Source organism: Gopherus flavomarginatus, chromosome 8 (genome assembly GCF_025201925.1).
Source record: "Gopherus flavomarginatus isolate rGopFla2 chromosome 8, rGopFla2.mat.asm, whole genome shotgun sequence".
Taxonomy (NCBI): Eukaryota; Metazoa; Chordata; order Testudines; family Testudinidae; genus Gopherus; species Gopherus flavomarginatus.
In genome coordinates, this window is record NC_066624.1 from 89,017,051 (window position 1) to 89,037,331 (window position 20,281).

Here is a 20,281-nt window from a genome sequence, read left to right on the forward strand (position 1 = left end):
AATTGATAGGCTTTTCATCAAATTCTGCACTACACTGTAGTAAACTTCTGAAAATAAGTGACATTCAAAAACAGTTTTTACCTTTTCCCATGAAGCTGTACCTGGTTAAGAATGCATATTAGAGGTTAAGCTGTCCCTTGTTAGTGAAGTTAGAATATGGCACCCAGTTCTTTCAAACAGGGAAACATTCAAGACATTTTCACTCTCTCTCAAAAGGGAGCACTTATGAGTTTACTTAGAAAAGTGGATATACGATGCAAATTGCCAAAAATTTCTTGGAAAACATGCAAGTCACCCACAATGTGAGCTCTCTCTATAATAGGTACTTGGGATTCAGAAAAAATGTAGGAATATAGAACAAAATATTATTTACAGCAACAATTAGCCCAGTAAACAAGTACAAGGATACTTCATGGACAACCTATAGGAAATCAAATCCCCTTTCTGAAATCTAACTGAGCCCCCAAGGGAACAAGAGGAGGACAAATCAACTGCAATATGTACATTGCATAGTTATTTTCTTCTTTCTCGAACTCATTATTGTAGAGTTCCAGAATTGAGTACACTTATTTCAGGGCAGTGATTCTCCAAATGTTGTTCATAAAGCCTTGCTTGCTACTGGCCCACAGAAGGGAGTGTTTTACAAAGTGGGCACTGGGGTGTTGGAAAGAGAGGCAGTCAATAGGAGAACCTCTTGTAAAGCGGTCTGTAGAACAAAACAACTGTTTTATGCAGCAGTAGAATCCTGCAACTGGGCCAGTGCTGCTCATTTACACTCACATAGCTTAACCCGGTGGCAGAAATACAGTGTTGCACCATCCTAGTGAATTGAATGAGGAAGCTACAAAAAATGATCTTAGGACTGGTTTACCTTTAGTTTTGACTTTGAAAAATGGTAAGGTGGGTGACTCAGTTACTAAAGCTGATCTCCAGCACCTGGTCAAGCAGACTAGGTTCAGTTCAGGCTGAGTGTCAACAAGAACTGAGTCTTCATCAAAGTGGAGTGTCGGTCAAAGGTGCACTACCCATGCTATTAATATGAGGAAAATGTAGATAGTAGGAAGTGGTACGCAAGTGGACTAGTGCTGCTGGGGTCTCTTTCTTTCCAACCACTAAAGAGGAAGGGAGAGGATGTAATGTCTCAAGTGTAATTGCAGAGAAAAAACTGATAGTGTGATTCTTTGACAGTCATGCTGTTTCCATATTTGTGACATTACATGTTTATGTAACATTGTCAGGTCATCATTTTAATGATATATTTGCAGGTCTCCAACTGTTAAGTATTGCTGATTTAATTAACTCCATAGCTCACATAAATTAATCCACATCTATGATTAGTTAGACAGAAGATTGCATTTAAGTACTTCAAAGATACTAGTTAACACCTAAAAACTAACTATGCAGCAAAGAATTTGAATACAAACATGAGATTAAAGCCTTACATTTTTCTCTTTTTGCTAAAGCTTTTACGGATCTTTGCAACTTTTGGATATAAACCAGCACAGATGACTGCTTTGAGTAACTTCTCATTATCTGTAGAAGATAACAAAGTAAATAATTCATTCTACAAACCATGAATCAGTCTATCAAATATCCTCTTTTCCCACTGTTTACCTGAGTTGGTATTAGATTTGGGATCTCGGGGGTTTTTGCTACTCACAAACCCAGCTGCAAGGAGATGTTCAGCAAACTGTCCTTTCATGTTAAGCAGCATCTGTGGTACATTATCAGGGTACAAAATAACTCTTCTTGGAGAATGATGCTCTGTCAAACAATTTTTTTTCCCCACAAGTAAACATTTTCTGCCACATCACACTACTAAGATGATTACCTGAAGTGTATTTGAAGAGAGAAAATACTCCCAGCAATAGTCCTTTTCACTTCTGAAACCACGTCGCCGGACCTCTTCCCAGCCCTGAAAATAGAAACTACTTTCAACTACAGTTCAAAGGGGCACATATTTACTAATATCTATATGTAAAAAAGAGAAAAGGGCAAAAAAGAATAGCTATACTTTTCCCCAAGGGATCAGAAGTGCACCCTTTAATGTTTGATTTTCATGTAATGCAAATAATCTGCCAGGTGAAGGTAACAGTATACAGAAAAAGTAAAATGACAATTTGATTCATTTTTTTGTTTTATCAGTCTAGTTGCGCATTGTATATTTATTCGTTAAAAATTAGGACTGAGCTCTAACCTTTGCTGTTAGAACTCCACTCACTGCGAACAACAGTTCTTGATGATACTAGCAGTAGCCTGGAGCTAACAGTGCAGCAGGACTTTTAGGCCAAGTATTTTCTTAGTTCTCATTGAGATATGGGAAAAACAAAAGAAAGAATCTCCCCAAGACTGGTGCAGTCAGTCCTGGCCCCTCCAAGAGAAAAATTATGGACTTCACTGATTTTTAAGGGAGGATGAGTGGAAGTGACAAACTAAAAAGAAAAGGTTTGATATCTATATATTCAATACAAAGCATTTTATTTTTAACAGATATTTAGACATCTGCAACATATCTATGAAGTTACTCTGTCTCCCCACCTCTCCCTAATGCTACCAACAGGGAATTAGTTATTAGTACTACTGCTCCTACTATCTCAGAAACAAGGTTCTTAAAGACAAGCATGGCAAACATGGTTGTGTGACGAGGCCACATACAAATGCTTTGTGAGTGCATGGGGATGAGATTTGATTTTGAATCAAGTATTTTGTTTCAAGAGTTCTTCAGTTAAACTGAAAGCACAACTTTAAAGGCTAAGTCAACTGAACAGTTAATTAAAACAGACTTACCGCAAAAGCATTCACAATAGTTAGATGGTCACTTTTAGTATTCTTTGATAATTCTTTTCTTCTTGCATCTGCTACCTTCTCTTTGCCCTTTAAAGAAAAAAGAAATTAGAGCATACCACACATCCAGGACTCTGGCATGCTATTATTCTCCCAATTTTCTTTTTTTAAAGTAAGGACAAACATAGCGGTACTCTATGCATGCAAATTAAAGAGACCTCCAATAGCCAACAACAGCACTCTATTGTGACAGATTGGTGGGCCACACTTATGGAAAACTTAAAATTTAGATTGAAGTTTTTACGCTGAAGTATTTATGCTGCCTCTTACTAATATCCTACCAAGTTTTAAAATATAAAGAATTTGTTCATTTTATTTGCAATTCTCTTTTTAGATACTTTACCAGTGGAATCACAAAGGGGTCCTTGAAGCTGAGGCTGGCTGCAATTGTGAGTACTGGATCTAAGCAACAGAATAAAGCTCCAAAAAGGATCATTTTTCCAATATGTGGCTCAACTGGCAATCGTGCCAAGTGGACACCTAATGGAGTCAGTTCTTCTTGTCTATCCAAAGCATTCTGTTAGAAAAATAAACACACACTTTTTGAATTTGGGGACAGAAGAAGAATTTTTTGAAAACAGGCAATGTGCCTAGTGGAGAAGGGGGGGAACATGACAGCTGAAAAAGCAATCAAACTTGAATTTTTTTTAGTTTAAATTTATGTATTACTCAATACCAAACATGGAGCGCTAGAATGTCTTTAAGAAGGCTACTTTAACAACAATCAGCCTTTTATTTAGGCTTTAAAAAATTTATTGGTGTTAGTAAAAGCTTATTGGACAAAGTACTTCTTGAATATGTTGAAGGCACTACCCTAGATGGCAAAGAGTCAACAGATTTGAAGACACTTTATAGAGCTCTTTTCTCAGTGCCCTCCTGTTTGTTTTTTTTTACTCCATGTTACCATTCCTACATCTTTTCCCCTTTCTGTTCACCCCCCTCTTTTGCTACTAGCTTTCTCTTCCCACCCCCCTACCAACTATGCTGCCGAGTTCTTCCTTCTACTTCAACTTGTTCAGAATCCCTCCAACCTGTGAGTAAGAGTTGTGGATCCTTCCCAGTGCTGCTGCCCTGCAACTGAACAGACTGCTTCAATTGATATGTACAGGTAACAAAAAGTATCAACTGAAAAATCATCAGCACAAGTGTGTCACTAAACCCCATATTAAAAGCAAAGCTACACTTGACAACTGATTGACACTTCAAAGTGACTTTTCTATCTTACTTTGTTTATTGGCCTCAGTCCCCACTTATGCCTGTTATCCCATTACCATTCAAGTGGCTGTTCACAATTAGATTCTTCTTCCCAATTACTTTTATTTTCCATGGAAAAATCTCAAACTCTTCATTGATCTGGCTAGTCTGGGAAGTCTTAGCTAGACAAAGTCATAAGCAGATGGCACAGTTTCAAGCAGCAGAGACAGGGGAATTAAAGCTCAGCTGGGAAGCCTCAAGAAAAGGTTGCATAAATGTGAATAATTTAGAAAGTCAAGATCCTGAAGAGTAACTTTAATCTGGCACAGAAAACATTTTCAATATTTAAAATAAAATTAAAATTATTTCTCCTTTGTTCCTCAGTTACACAGCACCTTGGAAGGCAGGACACTAGTTAGTACCAGTCACTGCATACCTCTTAAGGCATAAGAGAAAATATAGTGTCTCCAGTGCAGTAAAATACAGTTTGGAAGCACAGAGAGCCACTAGAAGCTGAGTGGCTCCAATAACCAAAATGCATATAATCAGCAATGTCTAAATTATCTTATAATAAGGTAACTCAGCAACATTACTCAGTACTGATCTTAGAGTGACTTCTGTAGTTCGATAAGTCACACTGAACCTGAACATAATATACTCTAGCATATGTTTAAGTATTAGTTTACCAGTTCCATTAGATGATTTATGGACAACATCACAGCTTCACGAGATGGTGGATCCATTAGCCTACTCAGAAAATAAGCAATTCCACCAAGCCTTAGAATCTGAAATAAAAGAGATGCAAGTTCTGACAGATATGATTCTGAGTTATGTGTTACCATTAATTCAGCACACATTTGCAGACCTCTGAGAAACTACTGCCTAATTTACAAAGTTACTAATACATAAGAACTTTTAAAGTTTGAATTTCACTAGGTTAGTACTCAGATTTATCAAGTGTTCCTTTATTTTTCTACAATCAGTTAAATTCTGATAAAAATGAAAAGGTATTATTATAGTCACAAGTTTTGTTTAGGGATCCACTCCTCATGTGAGGTACATGTCCAGCACTTGTGTTAACAATTGTTACAAGTCACGAACTTCATCGTTTGTGCTTAAAATTATCTCCATGACTTCACATTTGAGGATGTGCGAGTGATAGCAAATAGTTCAGCCAATTTCCCTGAGAATTGCCATGTCAAAACTACTACAGAAAAAACAAACAATAAAAGTAATGACAAAGCGGCAAGCCAGTGAACTTAGTCAGTTTTAATTGTTTTTAGTAAGTTATGTGACACTCATCTTTAAGGTGCCATGTCTTATGACCTGTAGGTGAACAGGAAGAAAAAAAAATTCTCTGGCTTGTGGGCATATGAGTTCAGGGAAACAGCATAATTCAGATTTACTTTAATAGAATTTGTCTTTTATTTAATATTAAACCAGGTATTTAGGAGACTTTAGTACAAATATACTTAAAAGTGTGTTCCGTCAAATAGTCTGTTGAAACAGCAGTAATCTGTTACATCAAGTTATGCTTAGGAACAACCTCAGGCTCAGAGTAAGTTTTGAGCATAGTACGTAATGCCAAACCCTTCACTCTCTTATCAACATGGAAAGTTTATAATATATTAAAATAACTAACCCATATCAGATAATTACCTTGATTTGTAAACAAAGTTCTTCCAAAGGTGTCCTTAGGATTTCTGGTAATTGATAATCATCCAGTAGGCTGGCACGGAGACCATTATATAGATGATAACAGTGACCCGGCTGGACTCTAATATTCAAAATGTGTAAGAAATATTTTTTGTCTTTCAACAATACTTACAACTACATTGACAGCTTCTCCCAAACACTCAAAAATTGATAGTATATTCCCCGAAAATCAAATATTTCCAAAATTCATAGTATATCCCCCAAAACTTCAAGACATTAAAATAAAGGTAAACAAGTTAAAAGGTGTATTCAAAAAAAGCAATTTCAGAGTTTTGAAATACAACGAAAAGCCAATAAGGCAGAAAGATACAGGAGGAATGTTTCAGACAGCAGGAGCACGAGAGAACTACAAAGCAACAGCAGCAACATTTAATGAAGGAGCAGTGAAAAGGCTGGAGAAGCGGGAGCAGAGACACCGTCTATGAGCTAAACAGGTGCTCCATGTGTTTGACAAGGAAAGCAGTTTTTAAGTTTACAGACAAATTTTTGCTTCAATATTCTTCCAAGGCGTAAAGATGAAGAGGTAACATAAGACTACTAACACCATGGAGTTTAAAAAATTCAGTACTACTACTAGAAATATTCAAGAGCCAATCAAGTTAAATAGGAACTCATTCCCAGAACTATGCCAAAGTCATTCCATCAGTAAAAGAATGAGCGTGTTATGCTTTATAATGGAAAATGAAAAACAGAACAGAAAGCACTCGAAAGTGTCTTAAGATACACTACTGTAATTTATTAGACATTAAAAGTTCTCCACTTCCAATGTGAACGAATTTGTTTCCCTTTTAAAGTTTGCCACAGAATTTTTCTAATATCAATAGTCATTTCTCTTACCTTCCTGCTCGACCTTTCCTTTGTTTGGCATTAGCTTTACTAACCCATTCTGCTGCCATTGTGCTAATGTTGTTCTGCGTATCAAAGTGAGTTTCTTTTATTTTTCCTCCATCTATAACGTATACCACATCATCGATGGTAATGCTGTCAAAAATAAGTGTTTTTTTTAATCTTTACAGTATGCATAGAAAAGTTAGTCTACAGAGTGCAGGATATACTTTACTTGCAATATTAGATGATGCATTATATTTACAAACTTCATTGGTGTAATTTTAAGTGCTCTGCAAATACAACAAATGAAATTTACTTGCTGCACATCGAAAAGAGAGGGACAATGCTGCACACATTTTAAAAACATTCATTTCATATTTCTCTGACGCACACAAGCAAATATAATATTGTGATAATACTTGGTATCACTCACTAGTAGATGTCACATAACCATAGAATCATTCTAAAAGGGGCAGATAAGTGGAAGATGTGTGCTTTTTTAAAAACGCATTTCATATACCAAAAACAGTAAGTTTAATTCTCCAAAACCATGCCATATGCTAAAAGAATTTCTAAAGCTTTGCCATGAACTGACATTGACACTTACATGAGCCCCTGTAGATGATCTCCATGCTTCAGCAGGACTCATAGTTGGAACTATCTGGCATAGTTTACATTACATGTTATAAGAAAGTATGGAAGATTTACAGAAGGGAGCTCGAGTTTTAAACAACTATAGAAGGCAATGGACAGAACTTTAGAAAATGTAAGCATGGTAAAAAAGGAGCTAATGTAAATTAGCTTAATTTATATGAAAAGTCTGACCAATACTTATAAAGCATCTAGTGATGGCATTATGGAAGCTCATGTTTATTGTCGTAACTTCTATATTTTCCCAGTTTACAAATGAAAAAGTGGTTTAACTGTCAGCTCTGCAAACTCAACATGGGATCTTACAGTCAAATTGTATATTTTCTTAATCATGAACTATCAATGTTCTGCAGTGGAATGTAGTCGACAGTCATGTTGATAAGCAATGCAAAAAAGAGCCTAACCAGGCTCTGCAGTGGTAACAGGATTTAAACATAGGGGTAAAAATCTTGTCAGGAATAGTAAGTAGCTCAAATTAATACAACAGATCTGTTCACTGAGTCATTTTATGACCATTCCACAGACCAATCAGCTTCCAGTAAAAAGGTCTGAAGATTTAATCAATCTAGTTTAGTATATTTATAAAGAAAAATTCCTAATTCACTGTACCACCTATTTATGAATAGCCAAATGCATTTTATTAGAAATATTTAACAGTTTTCACTTTTGCTTTACTGTTATGATTTAGCATTTATTTTGCAAGAATTGTGTTATTTGACAAATGTGGCTACCTACATAGAAACAAAAATATGTTTTACCTAGTCTCTGCAATGTTGGTAGCAATTACAATTTTCCGTACTCCAGGAGGGGTCTTTTTAAAAACCTGAAAAGATATATAATTAACAGAAGTAAAACAGACTATTTATCAAAACCAAACAAAGCACAAAATCATTTTGAGTGTTTTGCAGGTCTGAACAGTTACACTTGCCCTCATATCTGTTTTGTATGCGCTAAATAATGCCATAATCAACACCATGTTTGAAGGTACCTGCAGCAGTGCCATCTGGATAGATAAGCACTATAAAAATACAAATGGACTATTTACTACAAACCAAAGAGACTTTAACATTCACTTAGCTTTATTTCAAATTATGCATAGGCTATAGTTGAAAAAAAAAAAAAAACCACACCAATTTTATCTGCAAAATCTGTGTTTAGAAGATTGCACTTAGAATAAGAGACATTTACTATAATTTACCGATGTTTACTATAGTTTAACGCACAATAAAAGTTAAGAATATTGTAAGTAATGAAACATACCTGTGTCTGGTTAACAGTAGGCATCAGTGAATGCAGAGGTATAATAATGAACCTATCTGAAAGTTAAAACAGTAAACAATGGTATGTCATGGAAAATTCAATGCTGTACAGCAAAAATAAATCATCCGGACATAAAGGATAAAAAGGCATACATAAATCTACTGTTTCTCATTCCTAGTCACCTTTCTTCAAACTGGCATCAATGTACTTTCCAGTACTTTGGAAACACATCATCATTATACCAAACACTTCTTTTGACCACATTACATCAAGCTAAACAGCATTAGTCTAAATTTTCACTGGAGAAAGGGAACAAAAAAAACTTACTAAATACAGAATTATGTCTCTGTCTGAACAGGTCATATCTGTGTTAGATTGTTCAAGATATGAGCATCTACAAGTAAAGTAAAAAAAAAAACCACACACATGCCTGGGCCGAACAGCAGCATATTAAAATAATGTTTAGCTAAAATAATGCTGAGGGTTTTGACAAGCATAGCTACATGGCAATCATGCAGTTTCTCTTGATAAAGAATTCATTCCTCTATGAACAGTTTTCCATTTTGGATCTAGTACAACAGTGGTTTGAGCATTGGCCTACGAGTTCAATCCTTGAGGGAGCCATTTAGGGATCTGGGGCAAAAAATAAAATAAAATCTATCTGGGGATTGGTCCTGCTTTGAGCAGGGGGTTGGACTAGACCTCCTGAGGTCCCTGCCAACCGTGATATTCTATGAAGTCAGATTCATGTACCATCAATTCAAGAAACATGTTGATTCAAATGACCACTCAGTTATTGTGAATGGACTCTAAGATTCTGAAAACAGGGGGGGTTAACCCTGTTCTATATGCACTACATTAAGGGCAGCCACCTTAAAAATTCTGCTCAAGTGTTAACCTTGAACAAAGGATCAAGGGCAATAAGTGTGTTCTCACCCAATATGGTGAAATTTAAATAGAAAAACATACAGAGCATTCTGTTGAGATACAGATGTAACACTTTCATTTTAAGATCTTTTTCTTAAGTGCTGCAGGCTTTTGCAATTGTGACAAAACTGTACTTTTGGGTTAGACCATTTGATTTGGGGATTAAAAAAGTCATATGAAATACTGCAGTTTAATTTAACTGATATGTTATGGAAAAATTACCAGTTTCCATGGAGTTTTTAGAAGTTAGTGCACATTTCTAATGAGCCGAATTATGTGATCAGTTGCATCTTCAATCCATATTCTATCACATAATTTGTTCAGGTTCCACATTAACATATAAGCAATACTATTGCAAACATAAGTGGCTTCTGCTGGCAATGCAGTACTGGCTGGTTAATGACAGATGAAGTGCTTAATAGAAAGCTGACTGATTGTCAGCATTGACTATATGAGCCTATGGACTTCTGGTTAGTCAACAGCAAAGTCATCAGCAAAAAGAAGAGAAAGGCGGGAGTCAGCCATAGGAAAATATTTTAAACTATTGTCTTTGGTTTAATACTAAAAATTATAGTATCTATTTATTGTGGCCCTCTAAGCATATCTGTGCTGTAACGTCTGTATCTTTAGGGTAATTTTAAGATTTTGAATAAAAAGGAAACTGGTAAGATCTGTGGAACAGAACTTGGTGTATTATATCTGGGAATGGTTAGCACAACTTGGGAGCTTCTAAATATGCAAAAACCAAAAAATCATTTAGCATCAATTCTGCAGATACCTGATTGAAAGCATTTGCAATATACCAAGAGTGGTGTTTAAGAGATCATCTATCTTTACTGTTTTATCTATACCTAGTATCAAATGTGGGAACAATTTGTTGCTGTGGAAATTACCATCTTTGGTATTATCACTTAAGATAGGAATAAGCAGCAGGAACAGATATACTCCATGTTTGTGTTTTTATACAATGGTAGTTTGTACACTCGTACTCTCATAATAACTTACAAGTCCAGAAGTTAATTCTTTATATACAGGCATGGCTAAATTCAATTTAAATTTTTAAAAAAAATTTCAATGGATAATATCAATGTTTGTTTTAAAGTGTATTTTCAATTTCTAGAAATTTAAAGTTTTCACAGATGCAGGAATTATTAGGGGGAAAACAACAGGTGTTCAGACAACAATTTAATGAGAGCAGACAATGAAATTCAAAAAAAAAGTTAAAGCTTTATAACTATTAAAAATCAAATTGTCAACATCATATCAAATTATACAAATTAAATATCCTTAAATCAAACTCTAATAAGTCCTCAAGCAACATTTTTCTTACTTTGCCTATCAGTAAATTTCATTTGTCATCGATGAAAATATTTTTTGGTTGGTTTGTGGCTGTACTGTGAAATCAATGTTTATAGATAAATCAGAGCTAAAATCTAATCCTTCTAAGCCTATTAATATACCAGTCCCCTTCAATACTTAGGCTATGTCTACGCTGCAGTTGACATAGCCTAAGTATTGGCCCATGCTGGCTGGCTTGTGTCTGCTGACTCGGGCTAAGGGGCTGTTTAACCGTGGTATAGACGTTCCAGCTTGGGCTGGAGTCCGCGCTCTGGAAAACTCATCTTACAGGGTCCTAGAGCTTGGAGTCTGTGAGATGGGAAGGTCCCAGAGTCCAGGCTCCAGTCTGAACAGCTATACCGCAATTAAACAGCCCCTTAGCCCGAGTCAGCTGACACAAGCCAGCCACAGGTTTTTAATTGCAGTATAAACATACTGTTAGTTCCCTTCATCAATTCATCTTCTATCATAGGCAGAAGAGTGATTTGAAGAAGCAACACTTCCCCAAACCATTGGTATCTAAAGCACAGGGCAAAGAATTCAGTGGCAGGAAGGAATAAAGGCATCACTGGGGACGGGAATATAACAAAGCTTCCTAGAAGAAACAAGTTGTAAAGGAGTTGTCAACAGCAAAGGGGAAGGTAGGTTCATATTTGGATAGAGATGGACCATCCAGGAGAGTTGTGTACGAAACTAGACAGAAGGAGGGAGATGTGGGTTTTAGAGTCATCAACATGGAGATGGAAACTCAAAACATAATAAATAATAAATAATAAATGTCACCAGCAAGATCTTTGGATGAACAACAATACATAACTGAAAAGATAGCGTATATATAATGATGAGCACGGAGAGGAAGGAGCTAGGAAAATAATAGAGGGATGCAAACCAAGGTGGGGGAAGCTGATGAACCAGAGAAGTTACTAAGGAAATGGTCACTAAGAAAGAACAAAATGCTATTATAATTAGTTTTTACCTGACTTAAACATGACTTGTGACATCAAGAGGTCATGTAAAGTGCTAATATTGTCCCAGCCTGGGAGAAACACCAGTATTGCACCATCCTATATATGAATGGAAAAAAAGATTAAATTACACACTAAATACTCAACATTTGTATATTTGTGTAAATATTTTGGATAGATGACATTTAACTTGAGACACTACTGAATCAAATATTACGCAATTTTATGAGCTTGCTTTTAAACAGAGTGACTGTATAAATTTCATCTGGATTTTAAAAAGATTCCAATGGAAATTTGTTTTAAGACAAACAAACAAACATTCTTCTGTAGTGTTTGCAATCCAAAATATTGTAGCTCTGCACTAGTTTGAGAAACTAACAGTGCAACTAAATAAGAGAATGATAAACAAGGCTATTTTAAATTTTCCAAAAAAAAGGATGCAGAGCAAGCAGCACAAACAGCAAAAGTTCTCTCTCAGGTTTTAATTATCTAATGAGTTATTTGTAACATATGAAATCTGATATTTATAAAAAAATTCTGATATCTTATTTTAAAGGGATTGTCAGGTAACAGTCAACAATGTGTTGCTTGTCCGAAGAAGGCAGAATTATTCCATGGTTCACTTATTTCTTCCTATAATTAACTCATATGGCAGTGCTTGATATTTGTTACACTGTCTCAAGTGTAGAACCTTTTTGACAATGTATAAGTAATTGAAATATCTTGTTCTCAGAATTTCATTAAGAATTTTAATCACTAATGTATGCCTGCATATTCCATGACATACTTTCTCAAATAAAAACCAGTAGAATGAAACTTGAATTCTAAATAAGATTAATTTAAAGAGAAAACAAGAATTACCACACTCGATCAGACCCAGCGGCAATCTAGTTTGGTATCCTGCCTCTAGCAGCAGCAAAAGCATGATGCTGCAGAGGTAAGCAATAGTAAGAATTTAAGCCCATTAATTTTTAAGCAAACAAAACATAACTGATTTGTTAGATGTGTAATTAGGCACATACAGAGATACATACAATGGGCTAATGTAAATCCAGGGATAAGTAAAAAAATACAAATGCTGTATTAAATATTAATACTAAGTTTATAGTTTACAAGTTAACAGTCTTAAAACAAGCCAGGACAAGAGCCTCCTAGTTGTGTATGTAGTAAACATCTGAACTAATATGATACCATTAAGTTATAATAATTCACAGGTTTCACTGCATCGACACTTTTTAATATATCTGTTTACCCAGCTGAAATAATTTATTTGCTCAGTACATGATACTGTAAAGAAGTAAATTACAACTCAAAACAGTACAGTTAATTTTTCTACCCATTTGTCAACAAAGAGCAAGAAGGTGAAAGGCTGGTGATTTTCTTTTATGTTCATGAAGTTTCCAGGCAGTGTTTTTAAAGTGATTTTTGCACAATTAAATTCTTCATTACATTCTTTGATTACTACACTACTGATGTTGATTTTGACATAGACTAAATACAACAATGAATTTAAAGATACCAACTGGCAACAAATTCATTTAAATTTTCTGCTACCTTCCATGCAAAGACTGAAAAACTTCACAAATCATTTATTAAGTCTTAATATCCAATTAAACTATTACCCCCACTTAACAGATGAGAAAAACCAAGTTGTGTCAGAACTAGTAGGAGAGCTTCAGACATCGATCTCTGTGCTTTATTCACTAAACAATGCCCCTTGTCTAGGTAATAAGGGCTACATAATATGGCTCAGTAGTTATCACTATGAGAAGCATGAATTTTTAGGGTAAGATTTTCAAAGCTGCTATGCAGATTTAAATACAAACTCTTTTCAATGGCCCCTATTCAAAGGCACTTAGGCACATGCTTACTTTAAACACATGCTTAAATCTTATTGACTTGCTTAAGTGCATTCCTGAATCAGGGCCTTAAATGAAAAATTATGGACCTAAAGCCTACAGGTGGTTTTGAAAATCTCAGCCTCAATGTAGTGATGTAACCCAAAATAATTTCCAATATGTTTTGACATTTTTAGTGACTACTGACCACAGTGCAGAATTTCCTGAAGTATGGTGTCATGTTCCAACATTGTATCCTTTTCCCATGGCTGTTAAAATAGATCACACCTAACATTTTTATTGAAACACTACCGTAAGCAGAGAAGAATCTTAACTTAAATATTTTGAGTGAGTGATTTTGTAAAGAATATAAATCCAATGGGAACATGCACAAACCCATATAAGGCTTGTTCTTTAGATATGTAGCTCCTAGTGGGTGGAAAAACAGTTTGCTATGCTATATGACCTGAGAACATTTATAGGATTGATTGATAGTGGCAGATTTTTGGTTTCAGCATAATAATTTAAATCTATAATTACAATCAAGCTTTGTGAAAACTGTTAGCATGAGTCAAGTGATTTAGCTAGAAAGAAAATTAACTTATTTAAATAAGTTATGCAAATCATACAGAAACTCACCTCCTCCTCCAGGACAATATGTCTGATAAGTGCAGCTATAAGGTCAAGATCAATCTTGTCATCATCCATCATTTCTAACGCATCTATAGTACCTGCTGAATACCTATAAATAATGTGTGTACATAATGACAAGTCTAAGAAAAAAACCCCATCCACTCATTTCAAGTGTTTCTATTACAAAGCTATTGCAATTTTACAGCAAAGAAAATGCAGTATTCTTTACGATATAGTTCTCTTTTGTTTACACGCTAGACTTGCACAGATCTATATCACATTTTCCCTAGATTTAGAGTCTGGAATAATGTGAGAGCTTTAAGACAATGATACATTGCTCTAAATTTGAGACATGTCACATTACGACATACATCAAATTAGTGCAAAGTAAGACTATGTAACATTTAGCCCAAGTACTTAACACATACAAAATGTTTTGAGTTCCATAGATAAGTAAGGTGAAGTGTCAAGTTTCTGAATATAACATGTCCAAATTAAGCTAAATTAATTATTTAGTCTAATAAAGTTGCTGCAGCCGAATATTTCATGCTTCACCATTCAAACTAATTAACTGCCTCAGGGACTTAACTCTGCAAGCCAGCAGTTATCCAATCAGTGAAGACCTTGGAATGCATTATAAATGTGTCATCATTAAAAAAATCACTGAAGTTCCAGCAAAGAGGGTAAGGAAGAGAAGCCTGAGAGGAGAAAGTGATGAACTTCAAAAGAGACAGGGACGAGAAGTGAAGTAATGTGTCTTTGTGGTGGGGAACATGTTGCACAAATTTTTTTTTAAATAATTTATCCACTGCTTGAATGCTGTAAAGCTCTGAAAAGTGGGACAAAAAAGGTGTTTACTGGGTTCCTGAAAGGGAGATAATCCTTCCTTATCCCTGTCATAACCCTTATTGAAGGCAAACAGGTGAGACATGAAGGGATTAAGATAACTTTTGCTCCCCAGTCACCCTATTTCCCTTCCTCCTCCTGCAAGAAACTACTCCTCAAAAGCCTATGAGTAAGAAGGCTTAACTGCCTGGGATATTAATGCTGCTACAATTTGTTTTTCTCACCATAGCTGACCAATGCATTTTTCTCAAACAAAATCTCCCACAGAAGGACATGTTTTCAAAAAGAGGTCCACTTGCAAAACTTGTAAATGGAATTTAGGCTTCCGAGTGGTCATTTGTGGGTAGAATCTTTGTAGTTGTGTGTTCAAGTATAGGCAAACAATTGAGCCACATATCTATAATTCAGTTTTGGAGTATGGCCTCAGAATGGACTAAATGGTTAGTGAGGTAGGGAAGAGAGAAAGATGTAATTCATGCAGTCCTGGGAGAAGGATTGGCTGAGTTGTCCATTCATAAAAAAGGGACTTCTAGGATGGATTATCTCATGCCTCTTGAAATAACCACGTTCATGAGAGCAAAGCAGTGTAAGAAACCAAAGGGAAAGGACTGAAAAACCAAAGAATGTCAGTTAAAATGGTAAGTATAACAAAGGTTTGGATTAAAAGTAACATAAAACCAATCTATTTGTTTAAAGGGTTATGACAGAATAGTCTGAAGAAAAGGAAGTAAAAAATATTTTTTAAAAAGTTGTGGAATGTTTACTCTTCTGTTTTGTTGATTATGAGCCCAGACTACTAGAAGTATCTACTACAAAGGGAAAGATAGCACAAGCAGGGAAGCCACCAGGGAAAGAGTTAGGAATCAGAGTATAAGCAGCCTGACAGTTTGATGAATAGAAAGAATTACGGACTATACATGTGCATGCCAATAGTAAATGGCTGATTGTGACTTCTTCCCCTATGTCAGGCTTGGCGTTTGCAACTTTTAGTTTAACCGGAGCATGTGTGATACTGTGCTAGTATGTTGATTCATGTATGACACACTTAGCATTGAACTGCACTACTCACAATGTTACAGCCATCTCTATGTAACTGGTAATTGTGTTATAAAAACTAATTAATTGCATAGTGTAATCTTATATTTCTCAGCTGTAGAAGTACATAGATAATTGGTAATACCTGACAGCATAGAAGTGAACAAATAAGACCTACCTTCCTCGCAGCTGCCTTAGATAATCTGGCCATCGCTCTTTATAGATTTCTTCTTTCTCCTCCTTTTCTGGTCTGCTGATCTGTCCTTGCATAAAGCCCTTCTTCCGCCGTGGTCTGTAATCTGTATCTTCTGGAGTATATCTAAAAGTATACAATTATTCCGGTCATTTAATATTTTATTTTAATTTTTTAAAAAATTAAGGCTAACAAATACATTGGTGATTCAACCCACTGACAATAACGTGCAAGATTTTAGTTGTAGCTTGTCATATTATGCTTTAAAGAAAAAAGCTCAAGAAGCCTTATCTACAAAGTGGGCTCCATTTCTACAAAGCATAAAAATAAGCAGAAAAAGAATTTAGCTCAATCCAGCTACCTGAAAATGCAAAGATAATCAAGCATTTTAATGTGAATAACTGACCTAGTTCGGGAGGGGAAAAAAAAACCAAAGGACTTCAAGTTGAGACTTTTTAAATTTTATTTTGACTACTGATAGCATCTTGCTAAAAATATGATGTCATTTATAAAAACACAGAAAAAGCTACTCAATTTTCCCATAGTCAACAATGCTTTTTTTAAACAAGATGTCTGCCATCAGTTCAGAAACGTCAGTTATCATTTGAAACAAAACTGAAATAAACACTGGTACGTTCATGGTGAGATGTGATTTGCTACTGTGGAAAATCCAGACTGCCAGGCTGAGCAAAAGCGAACATCATTCTATGTATGTGCCTAGTAGCATCCAATACAGTTATATGGATCTTTACTTTCAGAAACAGACTGACCTTAACTTTTCAATTACATCTTCCAAAAGATATTCCATAACAGGGAAAGTGAATCCAGGTATATGGATCATGGGACAATTGTCTATTGAGGAAGAGTGTAACTTATTAATTCTTAGAAAACAAAATATACTTAATACTGTAACACTAGTCTATATCAAAAATAGTTAGAAAAAATGTCAAACAGTTCCTTTCTACTTAACTGCATACCTATTAAGTTTGATTTTCATGTACACTTAATGCTTGTGAAAAGTATCAAGTTAACACCCACAAAAAGTCACTAAACAGACCACCACAGGCAACAGCAATGCATGTTTCCTTATGTTCTAGCCAATGTGACTGAAACCCAAGGCAGATGAACCAATTGTAGACTGGCTGGCATACCATAGGAAGATTTGCACTGCCAATTCACTCACTCATGGCCTCTAAGGGTGCTAAATGAGAGTTTTAAAAATTAAAGACAATGCCAACCTCTGTTTGGCAACTTATAGTGTGTATTAACCTCTATTCTTCTGAGAGACATTTCACGGAGGAAAACAAAAGCAGCAACATATAACCATGATGGGATAAATCAAGGAACCTTGCATTGCACCCTACTCTGAGACCTCTTAACAGGTGATAGCGACAGCTAACACTGAAATAATCATTTTTAATTTAAGTCAAACTCACACTTTCTTTTTTTTAAAATGCATTATTAAACAGTACAAGTCCAAAATATATATATAGCAAATATTAAGTATGTTACATATCTAATCAATATTACGATACAAGCATCTCACCCACCAAAATATTCTGAAAATTTCTCAGCATTCAAAGTAGCACTCATCAGTATTACTTTCAGATCTGGTCGAACATTTAGAAGATCTTTAATAATAGTCATTAAGACATCTGATTGAAGATTTCTTTCATGGATTTCATCAAGAATAACATGACTAACACTGGACAATTGCCTAAAATAAAAGAATGCAAAGTTGATAACATTTATGTTTAGCAGAAGCAAGGCATTAAAACAAAAACAAAAAAAATGAGACAAGTGCTAAAGAATGAAAACAAAACATAGAACCATTAAAAAGCTAGCTCACTAAAATTCTGATATTTATATTTAAAAAGAAACTAGTAAATACAACTACTTACTTGTCTGATTGGAGCCACTGTAGGACGATTCCTGTTGTACAGTACAGAATGGAACCTTGTTTCCTTGGTAACCGACTGAAAAGAGATGCATTAAGAATCTTGAATTCTCTTTTCTAATATTTTACAAAGTACTTTAAAAGCTCCAAAGCAGAATGCACTTTAAAGTGTCTATAATGACAATCTACATCACTCAACTCATTCTCTAGGCCTGCTCATTTAGAACTAAACTAGTGCAAGAGGGGATTAAGTCAGGGCTAGGCCATAGTATGCCTATGATGAGGAATGGATCATTTGCAATCTGACAGTACCAGGCTTTACAGCCATTATTTGTCACCGTTTCAGGATTAGTTTTTCTCTACTCATCCCAAACTGTTGTTAGACTAAAAACAAGGCAAAATATTGTTCTCTGTTAAACAGCATTTATACTTGAGAATATAATTTAGCTCCATGAATAATTTTACATCCTGAATAAAAACACTTGTGCACAAAAACAACACTGGAATATCAGATTACAACTAGGGCCACATTCTCTATTTTTAACTCTTAGATCAGTTTTTCATTTAAGGATTATTCCAGATACATCAGTACCTACATTAAAGCCCAAAGCCTGCAAACACTGATGCAACATGCTTAACCTTACATGATGTGATGTGAAGTTAAGCACATGCATAAATGTTCACAGGATCAGGGCCTAAAGCTGTTGACATTTTTAACTTTTAACACTCCTTTCTATATGTCTGTTGTAATAAGGCTGTTTCCAGATTGGAAACTGCACAAGCTGTGATTTGCAATTTGACCATTCAAATGGTTTCCAGTGCAAGCAGGATTAGTACAAAAGATATTTTTAAGTCTTTGAACCATAATTGTTTTGTTCCTTCTCTGCTTCAACCAGCATCTCTTATCTCAACTTTTAACAGTTTAAGATGTGCATATTGATAACCCGTTTACCCTGTGCTATTGTAATTCTTCCACCATATGGTGTTCATTTAGTTTATCCTCTTGAAATTAACAGAATTACAGATGTAGACTTGCTCCCCCAGCAAAGTAGACTATACTACAAAAATTGGCTTCTCACCAATTTAAGTAACATTAAAGTTCAACCATTGTAGTCAAGCTTTCAAGTACGTCCTTATTTTTCCTCCCAACCATTTACGGGAAAATTACTCAGGAATCCCCTCTGTGTGAAAGCAGTTAAGTATGTTCCCTTTGTGTTTAAAATAGTATTTCAAATTTTCCTGTTTGTCAGTTTACATTCAAGTCAGCGTACAAAAACCAAAAAAAAAAAAAAAAAAAAAACCAACAAAAACTATAAATTACCTCTGGAGACGAATCTGGTACCCTGTACTCTTGCCATTACCACACACTTCTGCCCTTTCAGCTGCAACTCTCTCTGCCACCTTAAAATCAAACCAAATAGCATCATGTTAAAAAAATAAATAAATAAAATTAAAAAAAAGCAGCTTATCTGAATTTATAGGTATTCTTCAGTAGGAACTACCTACCATGAAGAAGTTACATTTCAGTTTATAATAACGCTAAAACTACCTTTAATACCCTCCTCTGATGGATACAGCACTCTTTTGCCACAATCCAGGAACTGGTGTAGAACCCAAAATATATTTCAAAAGACAGTGGAACGGTTTAATATATGATGGAACTAAAAGTATTTCCCCCTTATAACTTAACAGCATGACATGCAACTGTTCCTGGGTAGTGGAACTCCTTACAACCCTGCACCTCATATTTCTACTTAATGGAAACTATGCATTTTGTACATTCTAGTGGTCAAACTTCATGAGATCAACCAAGCTGAGAAATGCTCACCTCTAATTTTCTTTATCAATAGTTTTAAGCTGAATTATTTAGCAATGGTTAAGTAACATTAAAGTTCAACCATTGTTCTGTGATTATTATTATTATTCTGTGACTATCGCACAGTATTGAGAAATGAGGCTGAAAGTGTAAAAGACTAGTTTTTGAAGCTATGACATTTCGTCCAGTAAAGTGATGGGAAAACACTTTCTGGGCAGCTCAAGAAGAGCAAAACATAAGGTATCCAAAAAACCAGAGTCCAAGTACAGACCCTTTCTTCATGTTTTCCTTTACCCTTAC

At 35.2% G+C, this 20,281-nt stretch overlaps 2 protein-coding genes across 3 annotated transcripts in view; one reads left to right on the plus strand and one right to left on the minus strand.

Moving 5' to 3' along the window:
* Nucleotides 1–20,281, plus strand: part of P2RY1 (purinergic receptor P2Y1) — a 1,183,293-nt gene that overhangs the window by 827,349 nt on the left and 335,663 nt on the right. The gene's annotated exons all lie outside the window — the stretch shown is intronic.
* The window catches only part of DHX36 (DEAH-box helicase 36), a 35,341-nt gene that overhangs the window by 5,380 nt on the left and 9,680 nt on the right, over nucleotides 1–20,281 (minus strand). For both annotated transcript variants that reach the window (XM_050965847.1, XM_050965848.1), the window contains 17 exons: nucleotides 19,487–19,566; nucleotides 18,170–18,244; nucleotides 17,819–17,985; nucleotides 17,039–17,120; nucleotides 16,254–16,394; nucleotides 14,201–14,303; nucleotides 11,735–11,822; nucleotides 8,494–8,549; nucleotides 7,992–8,056; nucleotides 6,592–6,735; nucleotides 5,698–5,815; nucleotides 4,725–4,823; nucleotides 3,188–3,361; nucleotides 2,788–2,874; nucleotides 1,832–1,915; nucleotides 1,615–1,714; nucleotides 1,443–1,533 (listed from right to left, as the gene is read on the minus strand). In XM_050965847.1, coding sequence (XP_050821804.1) covers nucleotides 1,443–1,533; nucleotides 1,615–1,714; nucleotides 1,832–1,915; nucleotides 2,788–2,874; nucleotides 3,188–3,361; nucleotides 4,725–4,823; nucleotides 5,698–5,815; nucleotides 6,592–6,735; nucleotides 7,992–8,056; nucleotides 8,494–8,549; nucleotides 11,735–11,822; nucleotides 14,201–14,303; nucleotides 16,254–16,394; nucleotides 17,039–17,120; nucleotides 17,819–17,985; nucleotides 18,170–18,244; nucleotides 19,487–19,566 — 1,754 coding nt within the window. The remainder of the gene's footprint in view (nucleotides 1–1,442; nucleotides 1,534–1,614; nucleotides 1,715–1,831; nucleotides 1,916–2,787; nucleotides 2,875–3,187; nucleotides 3,362–4,724; nucleotides 4,824–5,697; nucleotides 5,816–6,591; nucleotides 6,736–7,991; nucleotides 8,057–8,493; nucleotides 8,550–11,734; nucleotides 11,823–14,200; nucleotides 14,304–16,253; nucleotides 16,395–17,038; nucleotides 17,121–17,818; nucleotides 17,986–18,169; nucleotides 18,245–19,486; nucleotides 19,567–20,281) is intronic.